The sequence below is a fragment of the Psammomys obesus genome, unplaced genomic scaffold (genome assembly GCF_907164565.1).
Source record: "Psammomys obesus unplaced genomic scaffold, mPsaObe1.curated_primary_1811, whole genome shotgun sequence".
Classification (NCBI taxonomy): Eukaryota; Metazoa; Chordata; class Mammalia; order Rodentia; family Muridae; genus Psammomys; species Psammomys obesus.
In genome coordinates this window covers 3,019,272-3,032,229 of record NW_026586550.1, presented here as the reverse complement: position 1 = coordinate 3,032,229, position 12,958 = coordinate 3,019,272, and the positions used below count along the sequence as shown (strand labels likewise).

The 12,958-nt window shown below is 40.4% G+C and overlaps 1 protein-coding gene across 1 annotated transcript in view; it reads right to left on the bottom strand.

Annotated features, from left to right (window-relative positions):
• Nucleotides 1-305: 305 nt before the first annotated feature.
• The window catches only part of Txlnb (taxilin beta), a 39,027-nt gene continuing 26,374 nt past the window's right edge, over nucleotides 306-12,958 (bottom strand). The window contains exons 7-10 of the mRNA XM_055602131.1: nucleotides 12,791-12,865; nucleotides 7,266-7,358; nucleotides 2,288-2,383; nucleotides 306-1,085 (exon numbers count right to left, since the gene is read on the bottom strand). Coding sequence (XP_055458106.1) covers nucleotides 306-1,085; nucleotides 2,288-2,383; nucleotides 7,266-7,358; nucleotides 12,791-12,865 — 1,044 coding nt within the window. The remainder of the gene's footprint in view (nucleotides 1,086-2,287; nucleotides 2,384-7,265; nucleotides 7,359-12,790; nucleotides 12,866-12,958) is intronic.

The following is a 12,958-nucleotide window of genomic DNA, read 5'->3' as shown; positions in this document are numbered from 1 at the left end:
GTAGTGGGAGTCTTTAAATACCAAATCTTACTGCTAATAAACTGGAGTAAAGTACCAGCTTAATGGAAAAAGAAATGTTTATTTGCTATTTATGTGTTGGGCTGTCAATGGGAAAAGTATGCAACTACAGAGAATTTCCACATTAGTTAGAAATTGTGAACATCAGCAAAGGCTCAGTGTTCTTTCTGTACAATGTTAAAAATGTCTTGACCCAAACTCTCTTCCTAGGCCTGGAAATTTCTTTCACAGACATTCAGCTCTGAGGAAGATACAGTCAGGTGAACAGCCAGAGGACTCAATGAGGCTTAATCTACTCCATGCAGACAGGCTTCAGCATCTATGGGGAGCTCGGTGGGACTTAGGGGGATGTCTTTGACTGCTGGTGCAGGCTGGTCCCTAGGCTCACAGCCAGGCACCACAGCGGGATTTCCCTCACTCTCTGGTGATGGTGGAGGAGCATATTTTGCCTCCGCTATGGCTAGGGAGCCCCGGGCTGGGCACAGTGGAGCCACACCAGAAGCTTTTGACTCTGGCTCCTGGGGCTTCAAGTCAGGGGGGTTCCCATCAGAGAGGCCCTGGCTCTGGAGCTCTGCCCCTGCAGGGGTACCGCTGCCTGTGGGGGCAGCGGCGGCCTCACAGACCCCTTCGGCCCCAGCCTGAGAACCCAGAGGAGGCTGAGGACTCCCTGAAGCAGTAGGAGGGTTCAGATGGGTCGCATGGGCTAGTTCGGACTGCTGGGCGGTGATGTCTCTTATGCTCTGAGGACAATTCACTGCCTTTAGTCTTTCCTCTGATTGGTCTGGGGTGGACTCTGGGTGATGACGAATGGTAAAAGCTGTGGCCAGATTTTCCACAGCGTTTTGAACACTATTAACTTCCTCTGTATCCATTTCTTTATCTTCAGAGACATTTGACTCTGGCTCTTCATCAGAGGTGTGCCGATCCTGCTCTTCCTTTTCGGACATTTTTGCTTCTCTGATTTTTTTGTAGAGTTCCTTTCTCTCTTCTTGTAAAGCACGACACAGGTTCTCCAGCCTTTGAATTTTCATCACAAAACACTCGTATTCCTTAGCTCTCAGGGCTTTCTGTGACATAAACACACACACAAACAACATGAGCAGTGACTTTTCCAGTATGCTGTCCAGAGAAAAAAAAATCATTCATCCCAGAATTTGTCCCCTACGTTTGAACAAACATTGGGGGACATCACTTTTTCCATTGTTTTGGGTTTTTTGATTTTTGTTTTGTTTTGTTTTTGCGCTGATTGTTAGGCTGACAGAATTTTAATCATTATTGCCTGTTCTTTGGGAAAGAAACCCCATAAGCCTTCTTTCCACTTCAGTGAAGAGCCTCTCAAATCTTAACCTACATGAATCCTCTGTTTCTAAGAAATGGAGAGGATAAACAAGAGCTTCAGTGAAGATGGACAGAGACTTCACCCTCGGCAGTCCTTTATGTATTCTAGGGAATATAGCTTCTTGATAAAACTGCTATATGCTAAGCTCAGCAGCCGTTTGGTTCGTGTTGATGAGTTTTGAACACGTCTTGGAAATTGGTTGCAACTTGGGATGAAAGTGGTAATTATAACCAGAGAACTCACCACATGCTAATTCACGAAGCTGGCTACTTAAACTGTTCAATTCTTCTTTTCTCTGGTAATAGTGGTGCGAGTCTGAGTACGGACCTGCTCCTAATTGTCTCACTTCTTCCTCCTACTCTAGCTACTTCGTACCTATAAGATCCTTTTTACTTGTTAACATGAAGGGCTATAACCTGCCACTCAAGTCAGAGCTTATGTGCCTCTGCCTTTAGAGTTGCAAAACTTGCAGTCCTGTAATCCACTGGGAATCCAGTACCCACTGGGAACGTTTAAGATTTCTTCATATCTGTCTAGAAAATAGTCTATATGTGGGCTGCCGGGGCTGGTGTCTTCTGTCACCACGGTCACACCCATGTATTAATTGTACTTGCTGGTTGCTAAGCAGTAGAAATTCCAGGTCAAGTGAGACCTTTATCAAAACCTTTACAGTGGGCATAGTGCCACTCTGGGGACAGTGTTCTACTCAATAATCCTATCACTAAGCTTTACAAAGATCTGTGACTTTTCCTTAGATTTTTATATGACTTTTGATCTTATTACTTTTACTAGATTTTGACATGTCACATCTCCCTTGAAATTCAGCCTGTTTTCAAACATAATCATATTGATTAATTTCAAACATAAAATTTGATTATTTTGACAAGATTGGGAAAAAGGAGATAAAAGCCAAACAAAGAACTTCCTCACCTCTTCTATCATGTCCAAGAGAGCTTTGTTACAATTCTCAAATCGTGCTTTCCATGTGGCTGTATCCTTCTCCAGCTTCTTCATTTTCTTAGTTGTCTACAGAAATTAGAATGTTTTAGTGTTAATCCTGAAGCATTAATGTATCAAAGAAGCAATTAGTTCAATATGTGACACCAAGGGCAATCCTTTTGTTACCAGCTGTTGAAGCAAACAAATGCTCAATGTCAGCAGTGAAGATTGCAGAAGAGGAATGATTTATTTCTGAGTCCTGTAGATCAGTAATGAACAAACTTATTTGCATCAGAGCCAATTCAGGAGGAAGGAAACTACTTAGGAGTGGATTGTGTTGTTGTTGACTTTTCTTTTATTTAAAATAAAAAAAAAATTCTTACTGAGACCCACAAAAAAGCTTGCAATTTAGATCATTTCCTTTATCGAGTAGAAGGCTATCATGGTGAGATATCTAGCATTGCTTTTAGGCATTAAACTGTAGATAATAATTTTTGTACATACAAAAGCTACTTGCTACTTTCTTTTTATGTATGTTTATATGGTGAAGGTAAGTTCAGAGAATTTCTATGTGAGTTTTAGCCTGGCTTGGAACGCACAGAGGCCTGCCTACCTCGGCCTCCGGAGTGCTGGGATTTAAGGTATGTACTTTTCTGCTTGGCTATGTGCTTTCTTCTCCAGCAGAGCTGTCTGTGGCACCCACTGAGCCCAGCCTATCAGCTCTTGCTCAGAAAGAAGCTAGATAGGCCTTGAGTGGATGTTTTTGGGCGGGATTGCATGTTAGCCAAATTAGATATTTGTAGAGTTTAAGAGGTTAACTTTAAAGACTTGATATATTCAAATCATTAACTCTGGGTATATTCAGAGTTAATAGAAACATGCATGCCAGGTTTTTGTTGTTGTTTATTGTCAGGAAATTCTTGAGTTAGCTAATATCCATAAATGAATTTCACATTAAGAACACTTGATTTAATATCCCAGTCTCAAAATATGCAATTTTGAAATAAAATTTAAATCTTTTAACTCTATAGCTATTTACTTATGCCTCTTCAGAACCAAGAAAACTAACTTAACAAATACTGTGTAAAAGTTACATTATCTCACCAAAACATATTTTGACAGATGTTTCCTACACTTATAACTAATACCAGTGCCTGTTCAGAAACATGATTTGTGTGTGTGTGTGCATGTGTGTGTGTGTGCGTGAATGTACATGTGAACACGCCATGCTATGCTGTACTCGTGAAAGTCAGAGGACAACCTTGAGGGATCAGTTATCTTTAGCCATCTTGTTTTGAGGCAGCATCTCTCTTGGCCTGTCACTGTCCTTCCTGTGCTGGGCCAGCTGGCCCATGAGCTTCCAGACTATCGTGCTGGCTCTGCTTTCCATGTTGCCAGAACAGTACTAAAATCTCATATGTTCCCCACCTCATCCAGCTTTTCACATGGCTCCAGGGATCTAAACTTGGGTCCTCAGGCTTGCATGGCAAATGCGTTCACACTCTACCCACAGAGACAGAATGTTGGTACTGAGTTTCTATTAGGAAGATACTGAACTGGATAAAATATTAATGCTATGTCCATTGGTAATATTTTACCTTTTATTTGTAAAAGCTTCTCAAAACCTTTAATGCATTAATTTATTTGAGCTTTACAGTTTTGTAAGTTATGCAAATAAATCAGTTTATAGATTAAAAAACTCAAGAGAGGTAAATAAATGGTCCAACAGTACTTGGAGGTTAGTTGCAAATGGAGAATTTGAACTTACTCTTCCATCTTTTTATTCAGGGCTCCATCAATTATATTACAATTATGAGAAGGAGTCTATCAACTTTAATGTTGTATTTTTAGGTATTTAAACTTTTTAACCATTAGAAGGCCAGAGTTTTAAAATTATTGCTAGCTTCTTTCAAAGGTAGCTACCAAGAAGGAAAATATCATTTGTCCTAGTGAAAATGTATCCTAGTATTTTAGGACTATTGATCAGATTCATTTATTAATTTTTTTAAAAAACACAAAGACCCTACTGAAAGTCTCATTCCTGCCTATAAAAATTGCGTTGCGGTTCCATTGATCCTCCTTTCTGTTTTTATGCCAATACCATGCAGATTTTATTACTATTGCTTTGTAGTACAACTTGAGATCGGGGATGGAGATACCTCCAGATGATCTGTTGTTGTACAGGATTGTTTTGGATATTCTGGGTTTTTTGTTTCTCCATATGAAGCTGAGAATCTTTTTTTCAAGGTCCGTAAAGAATTGAGTTGGTATTTTGATGGGAATTGCATTGAATCTGTAGATTGCTTTTGGCAGGATGGCCATTTTCACAATGTTAATCCTACCAATCCATGAGCATGGGAGATCTTTCCATCTTCTGAGATCTTCTTCAATTTCTTTCTTCAGAGACTTGAAGTTTTTCTCAAACAGGTCTTTCACTTGCTTGGTTAGTGTCACCCCAAGGTACTTTATGTGGTTAGTGGCTATAGTGAAGGGTGTTGTTTCCCTAATTTCTTTCTCGGCCCTTTTGTCTTTGGTATACAGGAGGGCTTCTGATTTTTTTGAGTTGATTTTGTATCCTGCCACTTTGCTGAAGGTGTTTATCAACTGGATGAGTTCTCTGGTTGAATTTTTGGGGTCGCTCATATATACTATCATATCATCTGCGAAAAGTGACACTTTGACCTCTTCCTTTCCGATTTGTATCCCCTTGATTTCCTTTAGTTGTCTTATTGCTCTGGCTAGGACTTCAAGTACTATGTTGAAGAGGTAGGGAGAGATTGGGCAGCCTTGTCTTGTCCCTGATTTCAGTGGGATTGATTTAAGTTTCTCTCCATTGAGTTTGATGTTGGCTATAGGCTTGCTGTATATTGCTTTTACTATGTTTAGATATGTGCCTTGTATTCCTGATCTCTCCAAGACTTTAAACATGAATGGGTGTTGGACTTTGTCAAATGCTTTTTCGGCATCTAAGGAGATGATCATGTGGTTTTTCTCCTTCAGTTTGTTTATAAAAACAGAAAGGAGGATCAATGGAACCGCATAGAAGATCCAGAAATAAACCCACACACCTATGAATACTCGATATTTGACAAAGAAGCCAAAACCATTCAATGGAAAAAAGACAGCATCTTCAACAAATTGTGTTGGTCCAACTGGATGTCCACATGCAGAAAAATGAAAATAGATCTATATTTATCACCCTGCACAAAACTAAAGTCCAAGTGGATCAAAGACCTCAACATAAAACCAGGTACTCTAAATCTGTTAGAAGAAAAAGTGGGGAACAGCCTAGAACTCCTTGGCACAGGAGACAACTTCCTGAACAGAACACCAACAGCACAGGCTCTAAGAGCAACAATCAATAAATGGGACCTCATGAAACTGAACAGCTTCTGTAAAGCAAAGGACACTGTCATCAAAACAAAACGCCTGTCTACAGATTGGGAAAGAATCTTCACTAACCCTTTATCTGACAGAGGACTAATATCGAGTATATACAAAGAACTAAAGAAGCTGAAAAGCAGCAAACCAAGTAATCCAATTAAAAAATGGGGAACAGAGCTAAACAGAGAATTCTCTGTAGAGGAATATCGAATGGCAGAGAAACACTTAAAGAAATGCTCATCCTCATTAGCCATCAGGGAAATGCAAATCAAAACGACCATGAGATATCATCTTACACCCATCAGAATGGCCAAAATGAAAAACTCAAGGGACAACACATGCTGGAGAGGATGTGGAGAAAGGGGAACCCTCCTCCACTGCTGGTGGGAATGTAAACTGGTACAACCACTCTGGAAATCTATCTGGCGCTTTCTAAGACAATTAGGAATAGTGCTTCCTCAAGACCCAGCTATACCACTGCTAGGTATATACCCAAATTTTGCTCAAGTACACAAAAGAGATATTTGCTCAACCATGTTTATAGCAGCTTTATTTGTAATAGCCAGAACCTGGAAACAACTCAGATGTCCATCAACGGAGGAATGGGTACAGAAATTGTGGTATTTTTACACAATGGAATACTACTCAGCAATCAAAAAGGAGGAAATCATGAAATTTGCAGGCAAATGGTGGGATCTAGAAAAGATCATCCTGAGTGAAATATCCCAGAAGGAGAAAGACAAACACGGTATATACTCACTTATATAGACCTATAAGATGTGATAAACATAATGAAATCTGTACACTTAAAAAAGATAATCAAGAGAGTGGACATGGGGTAAGATGATCAATCCTCGTTTAGAATGACAGATGGGATGTGCATTGAACGTATGACAGGAGTCTACTGAGCGCATTGGAAAGACTCTAACTAGCAGTGTTTTCAAAGCAAAGACTCATGACCAAACCTTTGGCAGAGTACAGGAAATCATAAGAAAGAAGGGGAGTTAGTCTGATGAGGTAAGGATAGGAGCTCCACAAGGACCAAAGATATCTGGGCACAGGGTCTTTTCTGAGACTGACATGCAACCAAGGACCATGTATGAATGTAACCTAGAACCTCTGCTCAGATGTAGCCTGTAGTAGCTCAGTAACCAATTGGTTTCCCATAGTGAGGGGAACAAGGACTATTTCTAACAGGAACTCAATGACTGGCTCTTTGGCCTCCTCACCCCCCAAGGGAGGAACAGTCCTGTTAGGCCACAGAGGAGAGCGTTGCAGTCAGTTCTGAAGATACCTGATAAAACAGGATCAGATGAATGGGGAGGAGGTCCCCCCTGTCAGTGGACTTGGCAAGGGGCACGGTGGAGAAGAGGGAGGGAGGGAGGGACTGGGAGAAAATGAGGGATCGGGACACGGCTGGGGTACAGAGTTAATAAAATGTAACTGATAAGAAAAAAATAAAATACAAAAAAAATACTGCGTTGCATCATTAAATACACTGAAGTTTCTTAGCCAGAGAAAAATGAATTCAAAGAACTACTTACCAAAACAAAAAAGTCAATATTCATGGGTATGTGATACTCACTTTATCCATTTCCTGCTTGAAAGTGGCAAACACTTCATTGCTTTTTGTCAGTGTACTCTGGAACTCCTCAAACCTTCCTGAGTAGAGAGTGAGCTGTAAACAGAGGAAAAAGTACATCTATTTTAGGGCTGCTTTCAGAGTGCTTCCAGAAAAAAAGCCAGCATGTCATTGTTCATTATTTGAGGAGAAAAATTATTTAAAGATATTTTGAGTACAGGGTTAGTCATGTTTTGTCAGTTTATGTACTACAAGGTCAACCTAGGTTGGTGAACATGATTAAAATTCTTCATTTACAAGTTGTGTCTGTCTGTCTGTCGTCTGTGTGTCTTTAGACTTCTTCTTCTATAGCTCTCTACCTTACCATTCGAAAGAAGGTCTCTCCTCAGTGAATGTAGAGCTTGACATTTCAGCTGCACTGGCTGGCAAGTAAGGCCCAGGGATCTTCCTGTCTCCTTCTAGCCCTTAGTGCTGTAGCTACCGGCACGTATTACCATACTTGTCTTTTACAATGGATGCTAGGGATTCAAACTCAGGTCGTTATACTTTTATGGCATCTTTGCAGCCCTGATGTGTCTCTTTTCTTTCTTTCTTTCCTTTTCTTTGAGAATTTTATACACGTATATAATGTATTCTGATCAAATCTGCTGCCATTCCCTCCACACCAGTTTCTCCCTTATCCCCCTCCACAACTTTTTTCTTTCAACTTCTTGTTCTCTATAATCTTTTAAAAACCTATTGAGTGCCAGGCACGGTGACATACACCTATAGTCCTAGCTACAAGGAGGCTGAAACAGTCTGATCATTTGAGTCCAGGAGTTCTGGGCTGTAGTGCACTCTGCAGATTGGATGTCTGCACCAAAAATCTATTGAGTTCACTTAGTGTTTCCTAAAATGTTTTTTAAAGAAAAATAAAATGATAAAATATATTACAGCTTTATTGTGTCATAAGTTTTACAAATGTTTATTGGTCTCTGAACATATGCATGCACCAAATATGTACATATATTTATTTAACACATGGGTCCTATTTTGAGGGACTTGCACTCCTAATGGAAAGACAGATGCAATGACAACCTGACTGGGATGACCAACACAAATGAACAAGTCAGCACCCTGTTTGCCTTGGCATTGCCCTGTACTCAGACTTTTACGACCTAAGCTAATAGCTGTAATCTCAAGTTCTGTTGATCACCACATACTAACTATATTTTAAAATATTTGTTTTACTATTGTGTCTAAGTGTTTTGGTTTGAATACATCACTAATAAACTGAGTCAATAATAATGCTGCACTAGTGTCCCAGGAAGTAAAGAAATCAAAGTACTTCCTCTGCTATTGTTTAACCAAGAGTGATCACGGGTTTTAATTCTCTGCTTCACTTTCCCTGTGTCTTCTGTCATGGTTTGCCTGTTTGATGAGCCTGAATCTGTTGCCTGCCTGAAGACTGTCTTATGGCTCTATCCCTGTGTCTGTTTCTGCCCCTAATGAAGGACTTTTCTCTGTCTTTATTGAACAGCACAGAAAGCATCACATGGGGAAGAGTCTTACAAGTCACTGTCTCCAGATGACCCCAATTTACCCCTGACATACAAACAAACACTATCAAGCAAGATACAAATGTCCCTTTCAACATTTATGGGAGATATTCGTTTATAAGGTTAGTTTTGATCTCTATTTGCTGTTTTCAACAAATGGCTATCATAGCATGTACAAACACACATGCATTACTCTTGGGTCAGAGCCATGGAAGTGCATGTGCTTGTGCCATGGCCTGCTTGTGCCATGGCCTGCTTGTGCCATGGCGCACATGTGGTGGGCGCAACAACAACCCTCTCAGGAGCTGGTTCTCTCCTGCCACCTTGTGGAACAGTGTTATGGATCAAACTGGTTGTCCACGTGTGCCAAGAATTGGGTATTGCTTCATCATCTCTTATTTTTACTAGGTTATTACAACTGACCATTTTGCTTTGCTATGTTCAAAATTAAATTGTGTTAAAATACCCATAAAACTAAGCCCCCTAACCATTTGAAGTATACAGATCAGTACTGTTGTGCTCAGAGTATTGTACAGCCAATCTCTAGAATATTTTCATGTTGTCAGATGTAAACACCATACACAGAAAACAACCCCACAGACAGCAAAACAACCTCTCAGGCCCTCCTTCAAGTGCTCAGGCTTTGGTATTCTCCTTTTTTTCCTATTGGACATAGGTGGTACAATTTGAGTGGCTTATCCCTCACGCTGTTGCACCAACATCATCTTATTCTAACTAAAATTTTATAGTCTTATCTTATTAGTAGATATTTATGCTGCAGCATTGGCCTCTGGTTGGCATTTTGACATAATGAGTATTTTGATTTGACAGGAGCTGTTTCCACTTTCACTTTGGGATTTCAGAGAAGCATGGAAAGGCCATCCAGAAGTCAATCATAGAGACAAAAATTGAAACAAACTATCCTATGGTTAAAAGTAATAAAAATTGCTACAATACATGCCCTTAAAGTGGGCCTAAAGGCTCCCTTTTCTCAGCTTTACATTTAATAATTTGTGTTTGGGGTTACATGCATGCCAGATGGATGTGTGGAGGACAGAGCATAGCTTCCCAGAGGATGCTGGTCAGTTCTACCTTCCATACAGGACCTGGGAGGCATTAGGCCTGGCAACAAGTGCCTGGACTCATAAAGCCATATCAAGCCGGTGCTCATGTATTTCTTTAACCGAACACAGAGTCCTAATTAGAGTAGGAAATGGAAGGAACTGTGTCTAGATATGGTCTGTGAATTGATGTGGAAGCAAGCCCTGTTTCCAGAGTCCCTGGAGAGGGCCCTCCCCTAGACTATGGATAAGGAAAGGGTATCTGAGTCTAAAGACTGTGATTATCCTTTTTCAACAATTTACTCCCTGATCTTTCCCCTTAAGTGGTATTTTGTGTCTATGCTGTCAGATTCTGCTGACATTCCACGTTTGCTACTGTCTTCATTCTTACTGATCTGATGGCACTTCATTAGTCATGACAGTTGAATCCCACTGATCATCCATGACAGCTGTTCTATTGCCTTGGTTTAGATAACTGAAACACGTTCCCAACTCATCAGTGTTGTCTTATGACTGAAATTGACTTCAGTCTAGGACAGTGGTTCTTAACCTACGGTTGTGACTTTTGAGGGTGGCATCTCAGATATTTACATTGTGATTCACAACAGTAGCAAAAGTACAGTTATGAAGCAGTAGTGAAATAATTTTATGGGGAGGTCCAACCATAGCTAACAGGTCCACAGCGTGAGAAACTAATAAAGGGCTGCAGTATTCGGAAGATTAAGAACCACTGCTCTAGGAAAGCATGCAAACTGCCCTTGGTATTTTTCTTGCTCAGATCTTAGAAATGACCATTGAGTAAGTCCTTGACTTCCTGCTGTTCCTATTTCTTTAAGGACACTTAGAAACAAGGGAACTCTCTGAGTAGAATTCAGTTTTCAAGTTTCTGTAAACTGGACAGGGTCACGCAGCACCTCTGTGTAAGGAGCCAGTACTCTGATCTTAATATCTGGACTCATTCCAGAAGAGTGGGTGAGTGGGGAATCAGGGCCACCTGGTAGATGCTTCTCCAGTTTTAATGGGTATAACTGAGAAATTGGATCACATCTTTATATTTCTATTTCCCATACCACAAAGCTCCTAGAATCTTGGTTCCATGAGATGGTTCAGTCAGTAAAATGCTTGCTATGCCAGCATGAGGATCTTACTTAGATCCACAGCACTCAAATTAACAGAGCCAGGCATAGTCGTGTGCTTCTGTGGTCTAAGCACTAAAGGAGTGGACACAGGAGGATTATAATTGAGGCTTGCTGGCCAGCTAGTCTGGCCAGATTGCTGATCTCCAGGCTTGTTTGGAGATGTGTCTCAAAAAAAAAAAGGTGGATAAGGAGTGAGGAATTGACTTCATGCTGACTTTTGGCCTCCACGTGCACATGAGCAACTATACACACTTAAACAGACGTGGACATGAACATACCACACAGTCACCCTGGATTCTGATGGAAGCTGACTAAGTCTTTCTCTAGGCTAGAATCTAATATTAACCTATTCTTTTCAATGTCACTCCCCTCTTTTAGCTAAGTCATTTCCTGTAGTAGACACCAAGAACAAGGCCTAGGGTCAAGCAGTGTCCCCTTTTTCTCTTAAGCTCTATGCTGTTAGCGAACAGAGAAGGACCAGAGCTCTGGCTTGATTCCCGGGACTTTCTCTAACCTAGACAGTGACGTCACGGCTCTTCCCCACTGTCCACAGGTTAGAGACCCACCACCGCATGCTGCCTCTGATACTACAATACAATAGGTTCTACAGCTGACTCAAAGCGTGCTCCTGAGTTTGTAGCTCCAAATCCTGTGATTTTGTGAAAATCTAGAGACATTATGTTTCAAACCTCTATATAATTAATTTGAAAACTTTTCTTGAATGTTATCAAATCGATTATACTGGGAAAAACAATTTTCCACTGCATTGTTTGTATACATTGCATAAATATGCTTTAGGAAGGCTGTCTGTGACAATGTCACCCGTATGTGTGTTTGCTGTAATTGATATTTTAATTTATTCTTGATGAATTCTATAGTGAAAAAAGTACTTATTGGAATGCTCTTTCACACAATAAGAATGTACCTTTTAAAAATAATAAATAAGATTTTTTTTTTTTTTAGTCAGCACATAAACATTTCCAGTCTTAATTCTGCCCCATGTGGAAGGCTTCTGATGTCCTCACCTTCTATCAATCACCTCTGTGAACTCATAATCCCTTTAGAGTTTAGGCATTTCTCCCAACAGTAGGCCCAAAGTTCCTCTCTGGCCTGTGACAAGGCATGTTTCCCATGAAGACCATAGTCTAATAGCCATAGAGAAGATAGATAGGCCTGGCTTTTGCAAGAAGCCAGCTGTGGCAGGAGGCTATGTTTTTGAGCCTGAAGTGGGACCTCTAGTAGTCTGATTTAAAAAACAAAAAATGCCAGTGACACATGAAGTCATATCAGAAAGACTCCTGATTTTCCCAGCACTCCTAGCCATTCATTATTGACCAGGTAACTCTTGGTCAATATTTTGGTCTCCATTTTTTTCCTCACTATCTTTATATTATAGACAGTATCAAAATGTAAAGACTGTTTAGGATTGACAGTTATACATGGTGTTTCTGAGCAGTTTTACATTCCTTCTCACCTTAGTTGGGCAATGGATCAGGTGACACAGAAGAAACATGATAGAGAAGCGGGAAGCCAGAAATCAGCTTGCTGTGGCCGACCACTTTAATGGCATCATTTGTCTGCAGACCTCTTGGCTACATAATGTTGCTACACAGCATTTCTCTTGCATAGACATAATACTCTACATTCTTAAATATAACAAACGTGATGTTCGCTTCTCATTCTCCATCCCCTAACACCTGTTAAGCTTTGTGCAGAGAATTTGGGGTCCCAGACCTTGGTACCGGAAGGGGGCTACCCTAACCCTCTATGTGTGGGTCTTCTCCCTTCACCTGAGCCTGCAGCACTGTCTCCTGTTCCTTCAGCACTTTGGCCTGAAGTTTCCATTCTGCTGCCTGGTTCAGCAACTAAGAGAAAAGAGAATGCATGTTTTTAAATTGCCATTTGTATAATATATATATATATATATATATATATATATATATATATATATATATATA